Source organism: Euleptes europaea, chromosome 3, assembly GCF_029931775.1.
Source record: "Euleptes europaea isolate rEulEur1 chromosome 3, rEulEur1.hap1, whole genome shotgun sequence".
Taxonomy (NCBI): domain Eukaryota; kingdom Metazoa; phylum Chordata; class Lepidosauria; order Squamata; family Sphaerodactylidae; genus Euleptes; species Euleptes europaea.
Window position 1 is genome coordinate 38,727,457 of NC_079314.1, and position 22,143 is coordinate 38,749,599.

At 43.4% G+C, this 22,143-nt stretch overlaps 1 protein-coding gene across 1 annotated transcript in view; it reads right to left on the minus strand.

The window, feature by feature from the left end:
• SEMA3E (semaphorin 3E) overlaps window positions 1-22,143 on the minus strand; it is a 138,616-nt gene that overhangs the window by 10,076 nt on the left and 106,397 nt on the right. The window contains exons 8-14 of the mRNA XM_056845734.1: window positions 18,946-19,060; window positions 14,175-14,244; window positions 12,801-12,945; window positions 8,052-8,274; window positions 6,678-6,769; window positions 5,974-6,015; window positions 2,434-2,600 (exon numbers count right to left, since the gene is read on the minus strand). Coding sequence (XP_056701712.1) covers window positions 2,434-2,600; window positions 5,974-6,015; window positions 6,678-6,769; window positions 8,052-8,274; window positions 12,801-12,945; window positions 14,175-14,244; window positions 18,946-19,060 — 854 coding nt within the window. The remainder of the gene's footprint in view (window positions 1-2,433; window positions 2,601-5,973; window positions 6,016-6,677; window positions 6,770-8,051; window positions 8,275-12,800; window positions 12,946-14,174; window positions 14,245-18,945; window positions 19,061-22,143) is intronic.

Sequence of the window (22,143 nt, forward strand, 5' to 3'; positions counted from 1 at the left end):
GACATCAAGTACAGAACAGCTTTCAAAAGGCATGGCTCACCTCTTTCCCTGGTTTCTAGGAGGCATTCTAGTTAAAGGGTTGGCTTTATTCAATGTCATGCAGTCACATAACAGGAAGGGAAGTAGCTTTATTGATCTGTATGGCAATACTGACCACACGTAGTAGCGTCTAGCTATCCAGCTACTGTCATTTCATACAAATGCCCAGAAATACATCTGCCCAGAGGATTTGGGCTATCCAAGCTTGGTAACACAGGATGGATTAAAGGTTGTTTCACACGATACAGGTCCTTGAGGCTGACCTGAGGGCTTTGCATCAGACATCCAATGGCAGTTCTGTGCCTCCCAGACACATGCAGGCCTGATTCTGATTATGATGCTGATATATGGAGATAAGCAGCTTGTCTTCCCCATGTGCTGTTTGATATTCTGAAACTCTGTGAGCCACTATTTGTTTCAGAGGGAAACATATTCACAGCGGTAGCTTCACAAAGGTTTCCCCAACATATAGGGTTGCCAACCTCCAGGTGGTGGCTGGAGATCTCCTGCTATTACAACTGATCTCCAGGAGACAGAGACAAATGGCCACTTTAGGAGATGGACTCTATGGCATTATACCCCATTGAAATACCTCCCCTTCCCAAACCACACCATCCTCAGCCCCCCGCCCAAATCTCCAGATATTTCCCAACCCACAGCCGGCAATCCTACCAACAAAGCAAACAGCATCTCCCCAGGGCCATTTCAGGACACGAAAATGATATGGAGAGGAGTGCCACATCTCCCCACATGCTACAGTTGTAATCAGAATGTGTCTCAGGGGTACAGAACCCACCCACCCCAATTGCACTGCCAAATAAAATTGCCTTGTGGCAACCACAAGGACTCTGTATTGTGCCCTAGCAAGTCTGATGCTAGATATGCTATAGGCCAAGATTCCAACGGAAATAGGACAACTTCTATTGCCTAAATACAGAAGTACGGGGATAGAGGTAGCCTTCTTCTCAGCAAATGATATCCCCAGAGTTTCTGATAACCCTGACCACGTTTGCTTTGTAGTCGTTTGCTAGGCTGAGAAAAGCTGCCTTCTCAAGGCATTTCTCAGTACATTTTTTAGCTCAGTGGGGTTTGAAGCTGAGAATCCCCACACCCACACACAGCACTCTGGCCAGTATGCCACAGCGACTCACAACCAGCTGTTCTCTTCCAATGCATCTGAGGCTGAAAGCAGAAGAAAGCTCAGATCTGTTAGAAGCGAGCCTTCAAACCTGAAGTGCCACAGCTGAAGGCTGGCCAAGGACCGTCAGTCTTGTTCCTACCTGCTGGCTCAGCCATTCACAGCCACTGCCTCCACCTCCAGGGAAAGATAACAAAGCACCCTGCAGTGCTGGCGGCCTGTGCTTTCACCAGTCACAGGCACAGAAGAAGCAGAGGTGAATAGGGGTGTGCATTCGATAAAGCTGAACCGAAAAATACCCCAAAAATACCTTTTCGGTATTTGGGGGGGGGGGGTTGTTGTACTGAAAAAATGGCAGCAACGAAAGGGAACCAAAAACAGGATCGCTGAATAATGCCAAATGAATAATACCATTTTATTTATTTAATTTGATTGTTATCCCACCCTCAACCCCCAGCCGGAGCCAGGCTCAGTTAAGATGTTAAACCCCCCCGCCCCACTCTCACTTACCTGCTGTCTGGGTCCGCTGTGGTCTCCAAAGTCCACGTGGACCTCGGTGGCGGAAGGGATGCCAAACTGAAACCTGGGTTCGGAGCGACACAGAACCGAAGGCTGGACTTGCTCTGAACTCAGCTTTCAGCTCTGCACCACATATTTTTTTTGGTTCAGGTTTAATAAACCTGATTTTTTTTGAAAATCGACAAAAAGGCAATATGGCAATTCGACTTTTTTTGGATTTTTCAAAAAATTCCAGGTCTATTACACCTGAATCCAAAAAATAAAAGGGGGAAAATGGTTCACAACCCTAGAGGTGAAGTGGTGGACACAAGAAGGGAATTACAGGGCCAGCTGGGAGAAACACAACAGGACCTCTCCAGCCAGTGCTTGATTTGCTGAGGAGTCTGTCAGTTCAGGTTTGAGAGTAGGCTGGGGGCATGCTCTGAGACCCCTTTTTACCTTATACTTGCTCCCAATGTATGAAAGATATTTGGTTCTGATTTTCTTTCTTCTACGTTCAGATTACCACAGTTTCAATCCCTACATCGCTTCAAGTGAAGCAATGCATATCATCAAAATGCCATGTTTCCCTTTTCAACATGTATTATTCATTCTGTTTTTTGTCATGAGATTTAAACACAAGTGGGAAATAGCTCAGCACATCTGGCCTCAGCAGAACCATCTCAGTCTGGAACAAACACCTTTTTTTTAGGGAACAGATTTGTTGTGTGATTTTGAATGCCAGGTGTGACTCTCACCTCTTTGCCTGTGTTCCTGTGGGGTAGTATCTGGAACAAGTGATCCCATCCCAGGCACAGTAAGGATCTCTTGCCAGGCAGCAATCAGCACAGGCTGTTCCGTACGTGTCACATTGATGAAACTTCAGCTGGGCAACGGCCGACTCAGAACCAACATAAATTTGTTGCTGAAAGGAAAGGACCAACATTGTACTTCAGCATCATCAAAGGATCTGGCACTATAATGTGCATTGCCATCTAGAAGTATGGTTGCCAACTCTGGTTCGGGAAATTACTGGAGATATGGGGTTGGTGCTTGTGGGAGGGCAGGGTTTGGGGAGGGGAGAGACCTCAGTTGGGTATAATTCCATACAGTCCCCCACCAAATAAGCCATTTTCTTCAGGGGAACTCATCTCTGTAGTCTAGAGATCGGTTTCAGGAGATCTCCAGGCTCCACCTGGAGGATGGCAACCCTATCCAGATGAGACCACACTTCACATATATATGATGCATTAAATGAAACAAAATAGTAGTCTTCAGTCTATATAGCACAGACACTCACACCTTAGAGCTCTGTGGAACATAACTATGTAATTTTGTTGACAAGACTAGTGTTGGATACTAGTGATCTAGCCTAGCACAGCCTGTGAACTAACTTTGGGATGCTAAAGGATTGATTCCCTCAACTCTAGAGAGGTCTCTGAAGAAGGTAGGTCAGGATCATGACTGCCACACTGCAGAGGGGACATTGCTGGGGATGAAAAAATCCTCGCTAGCCTAAGTCTGCCCAGTCAGTTTGCATCAGAGGTGAGATCTGATCTGACCTCTATCTGACCAGGGCCCACCCTTTCGTGTACATCATTTGCATAACCCCCTCACAGGGCGCCATTTTTAGCAACATCAGAGTGCAATGGGATGCTGGAAATGTATATTATATTTAATAACTCTAAAATATGCTGTTTGACTTGAATCTTCATATTCAGGGGAATCATATTCACATTTGTACTGAATCTCTGTATTCACTCACTTAGTGAGTCACACCAGCAACTGCATTGCCATGAAGTTTCTTTTCCCCCTCACGAATCTGGGAATTTTCTCTCTTTGAAATAGATTATAATATGGTCCAAAGCATTTTAAACGGCTTAAACTCAGCAGTATGTATGAGTATGGGGGAAGAATGGTGTGGGAGGTTTTAAGTGAAAATTAACTGATATTGGTGCAAGGTTGTAATCCGATAACACAATGAGAATTTCTTTAAAATTGGGTCCTGTAGTGCTGCTAGAGGCTGTAGTGATTGAGGACACCTTAATCTCTTTTTAAGACAGAATGACATACAATATTAAATTTCTTGATGAATTCCAGTTCAACAGTTTCACATTGTATATTTCCTTTGAAGGTGGTTTTTTTTTGGGGGGGGGAGTAGAACAGTGACTTTCAGGTCTGTAATAGTATGTTCTCCCACTGGTTTCTCAATGTTGTGATTTCTTGTGTTTGATTTGTGTTCATTGGTTCTCTCAAGCAGAGACTGACACGTTTTTTCCAATGTAGACAGTAGAAGGGCACTGTTGGCACAAGACGGCATATATTAAATTGGATGATGTACAAGTAGATGAGCCCTGCATAGTGTCACCAATGCTAGGTCCCATAGTAGTATGGCCAGAGTGTATATGGGGACAACGCTGGCATCTAGTTCTCTTGCAGGGTTTGGTTCCTGGGTTTGTGTCTCTGTTGGGTGATCCAAGGTTGTTGGTGAGAAGCTGTTTTAAACTGGGTTATGTTTCTGGAATGTCAAGCCATGGATGTTAGTTGGGCAGCAAATATGACTTCCTGAGGACACAACTTGATGTTATGGCTTCCCTGTGTGGCTATTTCAGGACTTGAAAAGACATGGGAGGGAGAAAAAGAGTGCCTGGTCCCATCATAATGTGGGGATTGGGCCTTGTAGCATTTTTAAATGGCCCATATCTAAAATGGCGGCAGCTTCCCTGAGTTTTCCCTGGGAACTCTGGAATGTCTAGTTGCGCCCTGAGCTTTCTTGGAAAAAGCCTGGAATCTTTATGAGAGCTGTCTTCCAGCTTGCAGTGTTGGTTTGTGATGAGCCCATGGGAGCTGTCTACCAGTCCCCCTTTTCTAACCCATACCCTTGCAAGGGAGAAGGATAGGCGATAGATTTATCCTAACCCCTCTTTATGGGCCTTTTAAAAAGTTTGGACACTTGTGTGGGGAGCTGGAAATACAATCTCTCTTGAGCCAGGAGACACGAGAAATGCTAACCCCCATGCTTTGTGGCATTCATGCCTGGTCTGGTCAATCTCCTAGATCTTAAACATAAGGCCTCCCCTGCTGTTGCCAGCCTTCTCAACAGCAATGTCGAGTTGTGGGGGAGGGGAGTTGGTAGTAAGGAAGGCTGCTGAGCAGCATGGAGGCCTGGTGTCAGGGGTGCTGCTCAGGAGCTGTGTCCAAACTTCAGAGGCGGTTTGGCCGATAATGGTTTGGTGTTTACTGAACTGAGGGAATTCTTTCTCAACATGCCCCAATTCTGAACCTCCATGACATCACCAGCTCAGGGCCACAGATGCTTCTTTATTTCCTTCCATTGTCAGATGGAGGGAAGTTCTGGGGTTTGTTGGCCTGTTTGCTGATTTCACCAGCTCTGCCTGAATCTCATCAGTACCTGGAGGCAGCCATCTTGACTGGCTGGAACTGAGGCACAATGGGTCAAGTGATTCAAATGACAAATCCTGTGTTTGTTCTGCTTGAGGGCTGAATTCCAGCCAGCAGCCAGAACAAGCAACATGATTAGTAACTGTACTCTGTCTTGGACCTTTGAGGAGGTAAGGGCGGGGAGGCACTTTTTTTGGGGGGGGGGAACTGCCTACCTCTGCCACATCATAAGAGAGGAAGATCTCATGAGATTTTTAACACACCCCATCCAGAGCGCTTGGTATGACACATGGTGCAAGAAGAACAAATACAACTAGTAGAATGTGTGGTAATGTTCTAATCCTGTACAAATCATGAGGATATATCATTTTTACACATACTCTCCCTGAATAATTTCACTCCTTTCCATGAAACTCTTTGAATGGTCCTCAAAATTCCCACAGATGTTTTACCTGCACAGGCCCCTCCCAAATTGCCACTTTCATGTAGGTGAATTTCAGTAAAACACTAGGCTGCACCACTTAAGACTACTGCAGGTGGGAGATTATACGGTATGCCTTCCTGATGAAATGCTCATCTATCCAAAAGAATCCCTTCAAGCAGCAATCTAGCATGCTACAGAAATGGCTAGCCTAGAACCTTGGTCCCTTAGATGCTCATTTTCTATGAGCAGACAAATGTTTTCATGCAGAAGAATAGTCCAGTCACAGATTTACCACCTCAGTGAGAAGTAGGCCCTGGGTATGTACAAAATATCTTTTACATGTTCTACTGGTCTTGTGTACATTCTTGTAGCTTTCTTCACACTTCCTATAGATGTCTTCTCAAGTAGGGCTCACCAAACTCACTGTATTTTTAATTGCATCCATCATCAGACCCAGGTCTTCTGTACTCACCCTTTTTGAAGAAATTTCAATTGATATAATAGGAATTGGCACCTAGAAATAAAGAGATTTCCCCCTTTAATTTAATACACAGACCACCTCTGCCTTACAATACATCTGGTGTAACTATTCAGCAAATATTGAGACATTCTAGCATGTGAAATGCTATCTTGCTGGTTCTTCAAAGACTACATATGGTACAGCCAAATAGCACAGCTATCCCTACATTTTGTAACACAGGATGCTGGTTACTGTCTGTTGTTCAGAGCAGGGAATTTGCTATGTTTAATTTCACCTTTGTTTTATATTCAATAAACCTTTCTGGCACAAAACAGAGCCTTAGATTTTAGTCCCCCCACCCAGAAAAATAACATGGGATTTGTGAAATTACACCTATAAATCCCTATATATACCAGTATATAAAGTGGGACAGGACTACAGGAGAAGAACAGCAGTTTTTACATGTGATGTAAAAATACCTCTGCACCTCATACCACACAACCCTCCCAGTGGTAAGAGTGTGACCTGTGGGGCCTCTTATTACCTGAGATAGGCCCATAGTTGTCATGTTGACCATGAAATCCTGAGCTGCTCCTGACAGTATATAATTGGGCTGCTTGGATCCTATTTGATGTGATTCCAGAAGCCTCTACAGTGTGCAGAGGTGTGATCTATAGGGGCCGTTGAGTGTGATAAGATAGAAAAAAGTAACTTACTTTGAACACTTGCAGCTCTTCAAGAATCACTTCTTCCATTGATTCTGTGTCTGGGTTGTAAATTGTAATGACTTTCAGAACAATCCCATTATCTGTAGGTAAGTTTAACAACAAACAAATGGATAGAACTTCACACTGATAACAACTTTTTTTGTATATGTTGCCAAAGGAAAAGATGATTTAACCAAAATATGAAAATACCAATATGAGACACAAGAGATGGACAAAAGTAATATCTATATAGTTAATTCCATGCATTCAAGGCTGCACATAAATGATCTGAGGAACCTTTACAACTATTTTGTAAGACAGGCTGCTCATTATCCACACAAATGTGGAGTGGATGAGACTTAAGGAATAAAGCAATGAGACCCTTCCCAACAGTAGTTAAAGCACCAGGAATATAGTTGGACTGGTTTGGGCAGATAGTGCATCATGGTAGAGCATGTGATGAAACAAGCACATTTCAGGGCCAGATTGTGGCCCCAGTTTTACGGAAAACAACTGGGTTCAAAAGCATCGAGTCTCTTTACCTTCCAGGCTTGGAAAGAAAGGAAGGGGAAAGGGGGTGTGTGTGCTCAGGTTTGCCTAACTGAAGGGATGGTTGAAGATCTAAGGGAAACTTCCAAAAAGTAGGAGGGACTGTATCCAGGCTGAGAGGTGGTGTGTTTGTGGGCATTTTTGGTAGGATTGCCAGCTCCAGAGATTTTGGGGTTAGAGCCTGAGGAGGGTGGACTTTGGGGAGGGGAGGGACTTCAATGAGGTATAATGCCATAGAGTCTACCTTCCAAAGCAGCCATTTTCTTCAGGGGAACTGATCTCTGTCACCTGGAGATCAGTTGTAATAGCAGGAGATCTCCAGCTACCATCTGGAGGTTGGCAACCTTAATTCTTGGCCATATCAGAACACTACCTCTTCGATCAGCAATTCCAAGTAGCCCAAACAGACTGCTCTAAAGTCAAAGAACCTGTCTGAGAGATGCTAAAATGGCTGGTTATTTACATGGCTAAAAACAGATGGAGAGAGACCCTGATGAATGATAGATACTGGCCGACACTTGGTCTATGCAGAAGACAGCTGGATGTACTCATGTTAACATGACTGATCTGTGTGCAGTACAGCTTACTCTGCCTTTTATTGTGGAAGTAGCCAGGGAATGGCTGTGGTCGGGGCCTCATGGGACATGAAGAAAGGAGTTAGTCATGGTAAGCAGATTGGGTGTTGGGGGCCGGGGGAAAAAAAAAAAGCAAAATGGAACTTTGTATGTATGGTGGGTAGTACTAAGAGGACTGATGTAACCACTTCTACAGTGTTTCCAGCCTGAGTGAATTAGTGCCACACGACAGAGCTTCTCTCTGCCTTTTATTATTTACCTGTCCCAATAAATAAGACATCATATTGCCCATCTTCTGCTTCCACTCTGTCTACTGCTATTTGTTTGAGACTGTATTTCCCATCCGTCTTCACAAGGACTGGTCTCTTATGAACTGGCCTAATAGGCTGATGCATCAGAGGATGACTTCGAGCAAAATGGATTGCTTCATCAGGATAGTCTTTGGTACTCCCATGTAGACCACCATTCACTTTGCTGGCACACTAGAAAACACAATGCATAGGAGATTACATTATTGATACTAAGAATGACTTGGGCTATCAAAAACATGTGTGGACATGTAAGTGTCACACAAATGCAATGCTACGGTCTTTGTTGGAAAAGGATCACTTTTGCACATATGAACCTGCTATCGGTTTAGAAGCTGGAACCTTAGAAGCTGGAACCTGTAACAGAGGCTGGGAAAACCGTAAAGAAATGAAGCAAATGTGGGACTTTGTTCTGACCCAGAAAACATTCACTTGCTTTTCAACTATTTCCCCTCAAATCCAGAGATACTGCAGACACTCTCCTGTGAAATGGTTCTTAGCCATAGAAAGGCTCTATGCATTTGTCTCATCCAGAAAGAACAAGATTTTATTTCATGGGATTATCAACACATTATAGGCCTGGTAAACAGAGGTGTTAGTCTGCACCTTGTCCACCACAGAAGACTAATACACCTGATGGCTTTTAAAAGACAGAGAAATAGCTGCACTTGCTACCCATCTCTAGCTTAACTTCCTTTGATTTCAAAATATCTGAGACAAACAGACAGACAGACAGACAGACAGACAGACAGACAGACAGAGTCCATTCTGTCTAGGTAAGAATGTTGTCTGCACATGTGCAGACAACAGAAATGCATTTCGGGGGGGGGGGGATTTAACCCACCCATATATTTTATTGTTGATTTTAGATTTTTCTGCCAGTATGAGGAGTCTCCCAAGTTTGAATAATTTTTTTTAGTGTCAGCGTGACCATAATCTGCAGATCGGTAGATAAGTGTGTGTGTCACATGTCACTATAAGATGTGTAGATACACCGAGTGTTAAGTGGAATATTAAATACAGACAATCCCTTGGTCCCAATTTTCAAAGCAGGACTTTATTGCATCCACAGTTTCATCATTGTAATGGCTGTGTAGTTCCTATCTTGCCCTAGCATGGGTCTTTGCTGTCACTACCCTAAACAGCTTATAAAAGCAACATGAGTTTGGATCCAGCCCCTTCCCTGCTCGTGGCATAGCATGAGTACAGATGCGGGTAGGGGGAAGGAAAATATTTTGGAAATTCCCTCTACATTCAAGAGAAGGGTAAAAGAATCATACCCTTCATCTGCAATTCAACTATGCTTGCTCTTGTTTTGTGGGTTTTTTAAAAAGATGCATTATGTTCTTGAAAGTTTTAACTCTATAATAGAAGTAAAAGTTAATATCCCCTAATTCAACATGGATGGTTCAGTTTAAAAGTTGCTTTGTGCCTTTTAATCAGAATCATTCAAGGATTCTGCTAGAAATATTTTAGCAATCATTTATTTCCTCCATGGTGCTTGAGAACAGTGTGGTTTTAGGAAACATTTCAAGCATAACCACAGTAGCAGGCTCTCCCTATTTAAATGGGATTTTCAGTCAATAAAAGGAAATAAAATACTCTTTATGTTTACTGGAAAGAGCCAGCAAGAAATTTGCATTAGGCAGAAACTGACATTCATAAACTCCTGCACTTGTCAAATGGGGCCATGTTTATTTTCCTTGCTACCCTGAAGAAATTGTTCTATGCTGTTTTTGAAACTGATTTTCTAATCTGCCAGCAGTAGAATTTTTACTGGCTGCTTATCATAGAAGGCAACGTCTGTGGCTTTCAGCAAAGCTCGAATGTCTGATTTTCCACACACAATTGAAGCCAAAAGAATCGGAGTGCCAAATATCATTGAAAAATTCCAACTTGAGCAAGATTTGAGAACATAATGTTTAGTTGAATTAAAACAAGAAATTTGGAAAAAAAAAACTCTACCTGGTTTTAGTGAGTTACTGGCCCGTTAGCACAGCTGGGGTTGGTATTTCATAGTCCTCTGCAGTTGCTTGTGTAGTGTCATTTTTACAAGCATCAAACCAGAAATCAGATAATTAAATTGACGCAACAGCAAAGCTTCTGCTGAGCTCTAGAAGGGAATGCCTACCAAAGGTTGCCCTTCTTATCAATAGTCATTCATATGTGGCTTCTGCTCAGCCATTGAAAAGATATTCTAACTGAATGGAAGATGCTGTTCTAGTGCACAGTGGAACACCATTGCAGAACTGGATGAAGCCAAACTAAGCGTCAAGGAGTAGGCCATGTCACTCCGTCTCAGCTCTAATTCTTTTGCATCACATCTGCATATATATCTGTGCTGAAACATCCCCTTAAGTACAATATAGCAACTGTCCGTCTCAATGACAAGAGAGGAAAGGTTGGAGGAGGGAAGCCTACATGTTCTAGTCCTTGGTGGAAAGTCTCTATGCATAGGCTCCAAGTCCCATTATAGCCTCAAACAGCAGTTAGCAGATCTCGACAGGGTGTATGGCATTTCCATCTGTGGCAAAGGTCATGTCTGGCCAATTCTAAGAGGCCCAATGATGAGAATTTCAATACAGATGTGGATGCAAATCTGCAATGGCTATGCATGTAGGAAACTTCTACTGCACACAGATCTTCCTTCCCTGGTAGAATTCCTGCTACTAGAGACTAGGTCAACCGGTGTCCGTTTTTGCCTTCACCATAGTTGAGTTCCAAGGGCAAGGTGTTTTTCCCATAGAAGTGAAAAACAGCCATTCATTTATATAGGTGGGTGCAAAGGTGGGCACAAAACCTGCCAGCTGCCCCTACATTGCCAACAAGCCTCCATTTTGGTTTGTCTCTCCACCCCCCCACCCCAGTTCAGATACCAGCTTTTCTCTGCATCTTATAGTTCATTAAAGAAATTTCTGGCCATTATCACAACAAAGATAGAGGGCCAACAGAAACGTAGGACAGGGCCCAACAGGAGTAGAATAGGGTAACAGGAGGAGACAGAGTTGCCAGGTCCCTCTTTGCCACCAGTGGGAGGTTTTTGGGGAGGGTTTGGAGAGGGGAGGGACTTCAATGCCATAGAGTCCAATTGCCAAAGCAGCCATTTTCTCCAGGTGAACTGATCTCTATCGGCTAGAGATCAGTTGGAATAGCAGTTCTCCAGCTAGTACCCGGAGGTTGGCAGCCGTAGGGGTCGAATAGGCTTACTCAAGAAAAATCTTCATCCAGTACCTGACCATCAGGTGGTTAATTAAGGCCTCTCCATGATTACTCCACGAGCCTTAGTCAAACAAAGGAATCTATTACATTAGTATTCATTAAAGAAAGAATGAGTATTCATTGGGAGACCCTGCAAATTATAATGTAGTTGTTAAGAGTACTGGACAAAGATTGGGAAGACCTAGGTTCGAAGCCATGTTCTCCTATGAAGCTCAGTGGGGCAACTTGGACCAGTCAGTCTCTCTCAGACTTACCTGTCTCACAGAATTCCTGTGGGGAAGGCAGAACAACATACCCTGTTGTGAGCTTGCTGGAGGAAGGGCAGGAGAAAATTTCACTAGATAGATAGATCAGCATTTCCTGCCACAATGTTTGTGGTTTGGCCACCCCCCTGGTCTGATTTAGACGGTTCCAACTGCCCATCAAACTTTTCTGATCTGATCAAGACTGCCCTCAAACGTGCGCACTCCCTGCTCGGAAACCTTTGCAGTCCTACCATAGAGAGCATGAACTAATGTTTTCCCCGGATCCTGATCTCCTCCCCTTCATCCAAGTCAACCTGCATACTTGATTACCAAGAACATGTCCACAATGTACACTTTTGCCTGGCTCCAAATCATTGGTATATGTAAAGCTGCTCAGGTCGCTGTCTATGCCGACATCAGGTAGATTTTGCCTTTCGGATTATTTGCCACCCATAGCCATTTGGACTCCTCTCTTGGGAACCAGACTTTTGCCCACGCCAGCGTGGATAGGTGGCTGTGACCAGCTCGGTCGCTTCTCTTCCTCTACCCCTTTGGCATCTTGCCTCCCCTCTTGAGTGGAGCCATGGGCACACTGTTTGGAGGCTTGGAATGACTGGCTGTTTATGGGTTTGTTTGTTTTTTAAAAAAAGGAATGGATGTTGTTATTTAATGTTTGGTATTATGCTGACTGCTTAATCTTGCTAATTACTCCATTCAGATAATTGTATAAGAACACTTAAACTTTATTTCTGTTTTCATACTAGTATTTAGTGTTTCAGGGTTCCTTCCAAGCTTGTATAAGTGCCACGTAGTTTTGTCAAAGATCTCTTACAGCTGCTATGTGGGCCGCTGCACAGATAGGGGCATTCCTTTAAGACGTCATTTCTATTAGCTTAGGAGTAAGTAGCCATGTGTGTGCATTTGTGTAGGTATTTCTTACCACAGGCTGTTTTAGTGTGGATTTGGGCTTGAATCGGAAGGGGGGCACATTTACAATAATATGTGTCTATTGCACAGATGTCTCCATAAACCACACATAAAACTCCTGGCGACCCCAGTTCTGATCAAGGGGATTTTCCTTATTTATTTTATTACAGCCAAAGGCCAGCATAAAATATAAAAGGGGGTTCTCCTGCTGTCCTTGTTTTTCAATTAGAACAGTGCTCCATTTCACCGAGGCATCAAGTCACCATAATAATTTAAAAAACAAAACTAAAAAAACCCCCTCCCACTTACTGTTCCAGGTCTTGGGTATGGTACTTTTCCTTCATATACAGACCAGTGGTATTCAGGCCCTTCCTTATGCGCATACGGTCCATTGAAAGCTGCCCGGAAGCTAGCCATGTGATAGACACATATAGCATATCCTCGGAATATGTTGCTGTAAAATAAAAATCAAGAGACACTCTAAAGCAAAATTCCAGATGGGATTAGCCATGAAGATGAAATATGGAGCAGAATACAGAAACCCCCATAAGCCCTCGTCACCTATTCAAATCAGTGAATGCATGCAAACTTATTATGAACAAACTGAACACATTAGCACACGTGGACAGCAGAGGGCAGTGAGCAGCATCTCCCAGATGGGAATTCACAAGAGCCTTTCAAGTTGGGTTCCTAAACTGCTAGATGGGAGGGGGAGTACAATATAGCCCAGAGGCGGGCTCCAGAACTGTCTTTGGGATGTTACTGTGAGCTTCCAAACTGGCTACAGTAGATTGTAGAACTGACAGTATGGGACTGAATAGCAGCATCCTTTGAAGATACATAGTATGGGGCAACCCACCCATTACACTCACTGTAAAGGGTGAGCACATCGCACAAGAAATCAGATACTGGAGGGAGAGGAAGAAAGTTGGTGACAACAGAGGGCCGTGGCAGGTAGCAGTTCCTCCTTTTTGGGTGGATGTAACTGCCCCCACTCTAGGTTTTTCTGCCTACAGAGGGGGAATTCTGAGAGGCACCACAGACATGGCAAAGGTGACAGATCTTCACAAATGGTAAATTGCATGAAAATGGTCTGATTCATACCATGGCCACATGGAGAGGGGTGAAGAGGCTTAACCCTTCATACTCCACTTAGTTTTACCAATCAGTACTCCCCCGCACCATCATGGAGGAAAGGTGAAAGACTAATCTTTTCCAGTGAAAAGTAAATAACATGTGGGAAGAGGAAGTCTGATTAGTGAACCCAAGCAGGGGCCAACCCTCCTTACTTGACTGGTCCTGATCTGAACTGGCGCTACATGTGTAGCCTTGTATAGTTCTGCCACATCTGTCTCAGGCCTCAAAAAGTAGAGCAACCTGGCTCTCTCTCCTCGGGCCTGGGCAGTAACCAGACAAGCATGTCTCGTGCTCAGCAAGCCCTCCACCCATCCTTTTATTATATGCAAAAGACAGGGCCAGTGCCATCATACCCTGAGGTGAGGCAGCTGCAGGGGCTCACTGTCACAGATCCCCTCAGCTGTTCACCCCCCACCCCGCTACCTGTCCATGTGAATTTCCCTGCCCATTTGCTTGCAACCATTCCACCACACAGTTGGTTCCTCCTCAAGATGTATCAGGACCTTTTCATCATTCATCTCATACCCTCACGTCGTATCTGCTTACCTTGTAGTACTGAAGAGTCCAAAGATCACTGGGTTTTTGTTATCCCGAGTGTGGAGTAAAAAGACATCCTCTGCAAAGGGAAAGTGTGATGGGGGAGTTAGCCGGTTCTGCTTTTGAGAGAAGACTGCTTTAAGTGGCTGCTCTTGCAACTCATCAAGGAAAGAGATTTATACTTTATGTCGACTTACTACTAACACACAAAGCACAGCTGCAGCTAGGGTTGCCAGCCTTCAGTGGGGCATGAAGTTCTCCCAGGATTACAACTGATCTCCAGACTCCAGAACTCAGTTCCCATGGAGAAAATGGCAGGTTCAAAGGATGGATTCCCTCCCTTCTCCGGGCTCTTGTCACAGATATGGCCAGCAATATAGGTGAACAGTTGCTGGACTTAGCCAAAAATAAATCACAGAGGATGTTGTGGCACACATAGTCAGAGCAATCCTGGCTTCTCAGGGAAGCATGCCAAGAAGGGAATCTAGAGACCCAGAATAGCCTTGAAGATCAGTAAGAAGAAGACAGAGTGATAACCATTATATGGCTTTGTGCACAGTAAAAGCCATCTAACCCATTATCAATAGATACAATTTGTTTAGGCCCAGGTGCAGAAGTGTCTGAGAACTGCAAGAATGTCCAACTTCACAGAGGTGAAGATATGATTCAGGGATGGGAACATTGGTCAAATGCCAGAAGAGATTCATATATAAGAGAAAACAGCAATCATTATTTTAAAATAGACTTTGTTAAGATAAAAAGTAGTGAGAATGAACTAATATTTTTTACATATTATAAGAAGTTATTTAAGTAAAGGTAACTTTGAATGGGGTTTGAAGCTATGAGATGAGTTAGCTGAGAATGTGCACCCTTATCAAGTAGAACAGCTAGCTGGTTCTTGTAGGTTATCCGGGCTGTGTAACCGTGGTCTTGGAATTTTCTTTCCTGACGTTTCGCCAGCAACTGTGGCAGGCATCTTCAGAGTAGTAACACTGAAGGACAGTGTCTCTCAGTGTCAAGGGTGTAGGAAGAGTAATATATAGTCAGAAAGGGGTTGGGTTTGAGCTGAGTATTGTCCTGCAAAAGTAAGTATCAAGATAATGTGCTAATGAGGGTATGGTATGTTAATATGGAACCATTGTATCCTGAAGTGATCTGTTAATGTGTGTAATCCAAAACTAATCTGTATGGCTATTGTTGAATGTTGTCTTTGTCTGGAGGTTTTTCAGGGCAGGAAGCCAAGCCTTATTCATTCTTAAACTCTCCTCTTTTCTGTTAAAGTTGTGCTGATGTTTATGAATTTCAATGGCTTCTCTGTGCAATCTGACAAAATAGTTGGTAGAATTGTCCAGTCTTTCAGTGTCTTGGAATAAGACCCTGTGTCCTGTTTGTGTCAGTCCATGTTCAGCCACTGCTGATTTCTCAGGTTGGCCAAGTCTGCAGTATCTTTCATGTTCTTTTATCCTTGTTTGTATGCTGCGTTTTGTGGTCCCGATGTAAACTTCTCCACAGCTGCAAGGTATACGATATACTCCTGCAGAGGTGAGGGGGTCTCTTTTGTCTTTTGCTGATCGTAGCATTTGTTGTATTTTCTTGGTGGGTTTAAACACTGTTTGTAGGTTATGTTTTTTCAAAAGTTTCTCCATCCTATCAGTGACTCCTTTAATAAATGGCAAGAATACCTTTCCTATGGGAGACTGTTTTTCTTGAGTTTTCTGATTTTTGTTTGGTTCAATGGCCCTTCTGATTTCATTCTTGGAGTAGCCGTTTGCTAGCAGTGCGTGATTTAGATGGTTAGTTTCTTCCTTGAGAAACTGTGGTTCACAGATCCGTCTTGCACGGTCCATTAATGTTTTGATTATTCCTCTTTTCTGTCGGGGGTGGTGGTTGGAGTTTTTGTGTAAGTAGCGATCTGTGTGAGTTGGTTTCCGGTAGACCTTGTGACCTAACTGAAGGTTTGATTTACGGATGACAAGGGTATCAAGAAATGGGAGTTTACCCTCAATTTCCTTTTCCATGGTAAACTGAATGTTTGGATGGATATTATTAAGATGGTTTAGAAAGTCCATTAATTTTTCTTCACCATGGCTCCAAATGGTAAATGTATCATCTACGAACCTGAACCAGACTGTAGGTTTGTAAGGTGCTGATTCTAATGCTGTCTTTTCAAAATATTCCATGTAAAAGTTTGCTATTACTGGACTGAGTGGACTTCCCATAGCCATTTATTAAAGGAGTCACTGATAGGATGGAGAAACTTTTGAAAAAACATAACCTACAAACAGTGTTTAAACCCACCAAGAAAATACAACAAATGCTACGATCAGCAAAAGACAAAAGAGACCCCCTCACCTCTGCAGGAGTATATCGTATACCTTGCAGCTGTGGAGAAGTTTACATCGGGACCACAAAACGCAGCATACAAACAAGGATAAAAGAACATGAAAGATACTGCAGACTTGGCCAACCTGAGAAATCAGCAGTGGCTGAACATGGACTGACACAAACAGGACACAGGGTCTTATTCCAAGACACTGAAAGACTGGACAATTCTACCAACTATTTTGTCAGATTGCACAGAGAAGCCATTGAAATTCATAAACATCAGCACAACTTTAACAGAAAAGAGGAGAGTTTAAGAATGAATAAGGCTTGGCTTCCTGCCCTGAAAAACCTCCAGACAAAGACAACATTCAACAATAGCCATACAGATTAGTTTTGGATTACACACATTAACAGATCACTTCAGGATACAATGGTTCCATATTAACATACCATACCCTCATTAGCACATTATCTTGATACTTACTTTTGCAGGACAATACTCAGCTCAAACCCAACCCCTTTCTGACTATATATTACTCTTCCTACACCCTTGACACTGAGAGACACTGTCCTTCAGTGTTACTACTCTGAAGATGCCTGCCACAGTTGCTGGCGAAACGTCAGGAAAGAAAATTCCAAGACCACGGTTACACAGCCCGGATAACCTACAAGAACCAATGAACTCTGACCGTGAAAGCCTTCGACAATATTTAGAACAGCTAGCTGTTGTTAGGAGATGATTTTAAAATCATATAAATAGGGGAAGTTGTACTGATTGAGAGTTTCTTCTCAGAAGGGGCTCCTTGTCTATGACCTGCTTCCTTTTGGGTAAGACACTATTATGGACTCATGTAATTTCTCTCCTTTAATTATCTATGTAACAATGATGGAAGGATGGTATAACGTTTTGTTGATTTAACCTATGTTAAGAACACAAAAATTATGAGTTCTTGTAGGTTATCTGGGCTGTGTAACCGTGGTCTTGGTATTGCCTTTCCTGACGTTTCACCAGCAGCTGTGGCAGGCATCTTCAGAGAAGTAACACTGAAGGACAGTGTCTCGACACTGCTTCAATAAAAAGATCTTAGGATGGAAGCAGAGATTCTCTAATAGTATTTACTTTTGTAAATACTGGTTAAGAGTTAAATTATCTGGTACAGGAAAGCTAACTAGATGCCTAGAGTTTCTGAAGTGCATGCCTATACCTGGATCAGGACTGACCAGAGTCATCCAGAACATTCTGCACCCAATTCTCCAGAAATTTCCAAACTCAGAGTTAGCAATCCTAGGTGTTACCCTTAGCGAGACTGAGTCCTCAGGCAAACATCCTCATAGACCATCCTCTCAGTCTTTTTGCTCCCACCTCAGAGACACCTATTTGAGAGTTTGACCACAGAAAGTAGGGATGCTTGTACATCTGCCGATTCAGCTGGTGCCCTGTTTGCCGGTTTTGAACAGAGACATAATTTTTCAACCATCAGTGTGATAGTTCAATGATCTGTTTGTGGGTGTGTGTCAGGCTGCTTCACTGTATTGCTTCTTACCTTGCAGTACAGCACAACTGGCTTTTTGAGCATGCAGGTTCTCACACCACCGATTGACGTCTACTATCTCCCCATGCTTGCTGCGTAACTGCTATGCTCAGCAGGCACTTCTTTATATAGACAATTATATCACTCACAAATCATATAAATCGGTCATCAATAAGTGCTGTGTTTCAATAAAATCCTACCCTTTGGTGTTTGGCTAAGTAGTCCTTAGTGTTGCTAATGGCTGCTGATGAGTTTAAATCAGCAGCTTCCTTGCACATGCTAAGTTCTGAGATAAGCTGATGCATATCATCTTGGCAGGTCTTCACGGCTGTTCGGCACTAACTGAACAGACCAAATGATTGGCTGTGGCTCAGTGGTACAGCATCTGCTTGGCAGGCAGAAGGTCCCAGGTTCAATCCCTGGCATCTCCAGTTAAAGGGACTAGGCAAGTAGGTGACATGAAAGACCTCTGCCTGAGACCCTGGAGAGCCGCTGCCGGTCTGAGTAGACAATGCTGACTTTGATGGACCAAGGGTTTGATTCAGTATAAGGCAGCTTTATGCGTTCATGTGACATCTGATTGCTACTTTCAAACATGGAAAGTTTGACCACTGATCATGTTCACAGCAAATTTCTCAGCATCCCTAAGAGAAAACAGCAAAGGATATGTCCCTGGCTAGAAACCATAGAGGGTGAGGGGAGGAAAAGGTTGACAGCAGATGAGCCTGGGTTATTGGAAGGCTGGGGAGGCAGTGATGGCATGAATGCTCTGTGAAATTTTCACATATGGAGAAACCGTTTTAATACTCAGCTATTTCTATACATCATTTACTGGAAACCCAAGGTGGCTGATGCTGAGATCACAAACATTCTGAGTCTTCCCAGAACATCTCCATCCTGCCCCAAAGCAGCATGCGGCTCACCTAGCTCATCAAAGTAGGTGTCGATGCCATTCGTTCCTGGCACAGAGCAGACCAGCCGGGTTTTGAGGAAAGTGGTCCACTTATTCACTAGCATCCGCCGTCCACCCATGTCATTCTGGGTATAAACAAAGAGAATACAGACAATGAAAGTAACATCCAAAAAAGTTTATTACAAAATAGTAACTTGAATAAAGAGACTGGGAATGGCTCTAAAATGTCTAGCCCCTGGCAGGGTTCTTTTCTTCGCTTCTAGCAGGGCCTGTAATATGGAACTAATCTGCCAGGTCTATAACTGAGGGCAGGCATAGGTTGGTCCATTGTTGCTGGTCTCCCCATCTCTCCCCCCCCCCCACTCTTGTTATCTGTGGGGGTTTGATCTGCTGGAATCTGGTTCCATGGTGACTACTGGTTTATTTAAATGGCATCTTGTTTTATAGTGATTATGATGTTGTGTTTTAATTCTTGATGTTTTATGGTTTTATGTGTTTTTAGAGGTTGTTACCCACCCTGAGCCCGGTTTGACTGGGAATGTGGGCGGGATATAAATTTGAAAAAAAATTAAATATTTTGACATGACAATGAGTTTGGGAGAAACAGGAAGTGCAACTGAGTTGTGCTTCCTGGTTCCCACACTTCTCCCTCACACCTAGGGTTGCCAACTCCTGCTTGGGAAATACATGGAGATTTTTGGGGTGGAGCCTGGGGAGGGCAGGGCTTGGGAGGGGAGGGAGCTCAGGAAGGTATAATGCCATAGAGTCCACTCTCCAAAGTATAATGCCTTAGAGTCCACCCTCCAAAGCAGCTATTTTCTCCAGGGGGAACTGATCTTGGTCACATGGAGATCAACTGTAATAGCGGGAGATTTCCAGGTACCACCTGGAGGTTGGAAACCCTACTCATACCTGAAGGAGGTACTATCATCACACCTCCATAGGTGAGGGAATGTCTTCTGTATTCTCCCCAGGTCAAAGGAACTTCCTGTTTCTGTTCCCATCATCACATACCAGATGGATCCACTATCCTAATCCCACTACACTCCAGTTTACGTACTGCGCTCCAGTTTATGTACTGCAGTTTCCAACTAGAGGCCACTTGAGTATGTTGCCATGTAGCAACTCCTCCATTCACTTGCCGCAATGTGTAGAAGGGTTGGTCATAAGACACCCGCCATCACAAGGGACGATTCCTTGCAATCAGCAGCTGCTTCCAAATGTGTCCTGTTTGGTGTGGCCTGGAAAGCCACACAAAAGCTCTTTCCAATGGTGATCAGGGCAAACAGGCTCTCCACAGCGAAACCTGTTATTTTCTATTGAATCATAAACTCTGAAACCATAAATCACTTATATAGCTTATGTTTCTATTCCAAACTCTATATTCCATCCAGACTACAGAGAGCTATCAACCTCCTCATTAAATGCTGCGGTTTGGTTAGATATTTTAATTAAAATCATGGCTAGAATTAGTTTTAGCTGTGCAGACATTATTAATTCCTTGAAATTGATTGGTCACTTCTGCCAATTCAGAGAGCCAAACATGTTAGCCAGCTAAGTTCTTTGTTTTATTAATCATGCTTTGCATTAGTTTAGCAATTGTAATACCATAAGATTTGTCTAGCTCGAAACCCAGTTACTTCATTGTCAAGCAGCAGGTCTGAGTATAAAAGGCTTAAAGGTTAGAATTTTGCTTTGCAATGCAGGTAAAACTTTGTGGCATGGAAAAATGTTTCCACATTTCACAAGTATTTATCTACAGTAGTACACTAGAAAACAAGCCACAACATTTACCAAGACCCAACATTTTTAGAGCAGCAGGGCTGATCTGCATTCCGTCCAAAAACACCTTTCTTTCTCTTGGGTGATCTTGAAATAATCAGTTCTGCAAGTTCTGCTTCACTGGAAGGGGACTGTGGATAGTCCTGGTTGGCTGCTCCCTGCCCCAAGTGATGTCACTAAAACCCAGCCCGATTACCATAGCAGTTTTGCTCTTTAAAATGAATGAAGTAATAAATGTATGGATAAACAACTGACCTCCATACTACAAAGGTCATTTCTCCTGGAGAAAATGGTGGTTTGGGAGGGTGGACTCTATGGCATTATACCCTGCCCTCCCAGGCTCCTCCACCCTTATATTTCCAGGAAGTTCCCAATCTCAAGTTGGCAATCCTACTTCCTATGGAACTCAGCAATCTTTTCTTCCAAGACAAGGCATTCATAAGTCGTTTGACAGGCTGCGCTCCAATTCACTTGGGATCCGTGTTCATTCCTCTCAGAAAGACTTAGGCCTAAATGCTTTATGAAAACTCCGGTATCTAACACCACACTGTAATGCTCTGCAATGACTTGCTAACTTCTGAACTCCCTTAGCATTCAAAATATTGTCGAAGGCTTTCACGGTCAGAGTTCATTGGTTCTTGTAGGTTATCCGGGTGTGACCGTGGTCTTGGTATTTTCTTTCCTGACGTTTCGCCAGCAGCTGTGGCCGGCATCTTCAGAGGAGTAACACTGAAGGACACTGTCCTTCAGTGTTACTCCTCTGAAGATGCCAGCCACAGCTGCTGGCGAAACGTCAGGAAAGAAAATCCCTTAGCGTTCCCTGATGGTTTTTGCTGCCATCAAAGGCTCTCGCCTTAGACTTCTCACTTAAACCTGAAGAACAGGATGGCTTAGTGATATTGGGTAGAATGACAGAATGGTCAATGTGTGGGGGTAGCTGTGAGGTAAAAGGGGATCTTTTACTCTAAATACAACATCTGTCTTTACTTAAAAACAGAAATAGAGGTGTGTTTTTTTAAAAGAAGTATAAGCATAATGGTTTTAGTGTGGTTCAAAAGTGTAATGGTTTCCTTAAGACCACAAGCTTCCTGGTTGCAAGATAGGTGCAGATCTTCTTTCTGTGTAAAAATTTGCTAAACAGACCTAGTCACAAAGACTTATTTTCACCATTTGCCACTTAGGCTAATACCTTTCACATAAAGATTTATCCTCTTCACTTCTCACTTAGGATAATAACTTCCAGACAAAGAACAATACAGACTTCTCTCAGTCTATAGCACCTCACTCAATCTCTCCTCTCACTTCTCTTCTTTTTCACACAGCCCCCCTGAACAACTAGTCAACTCTGTCCCCTAGGGTACAGGCCTGAAAGCTCTCCAGCTGCAGTCCTAAAGGACATTTCTTTGGAAGCAAGCCCCATTACAAT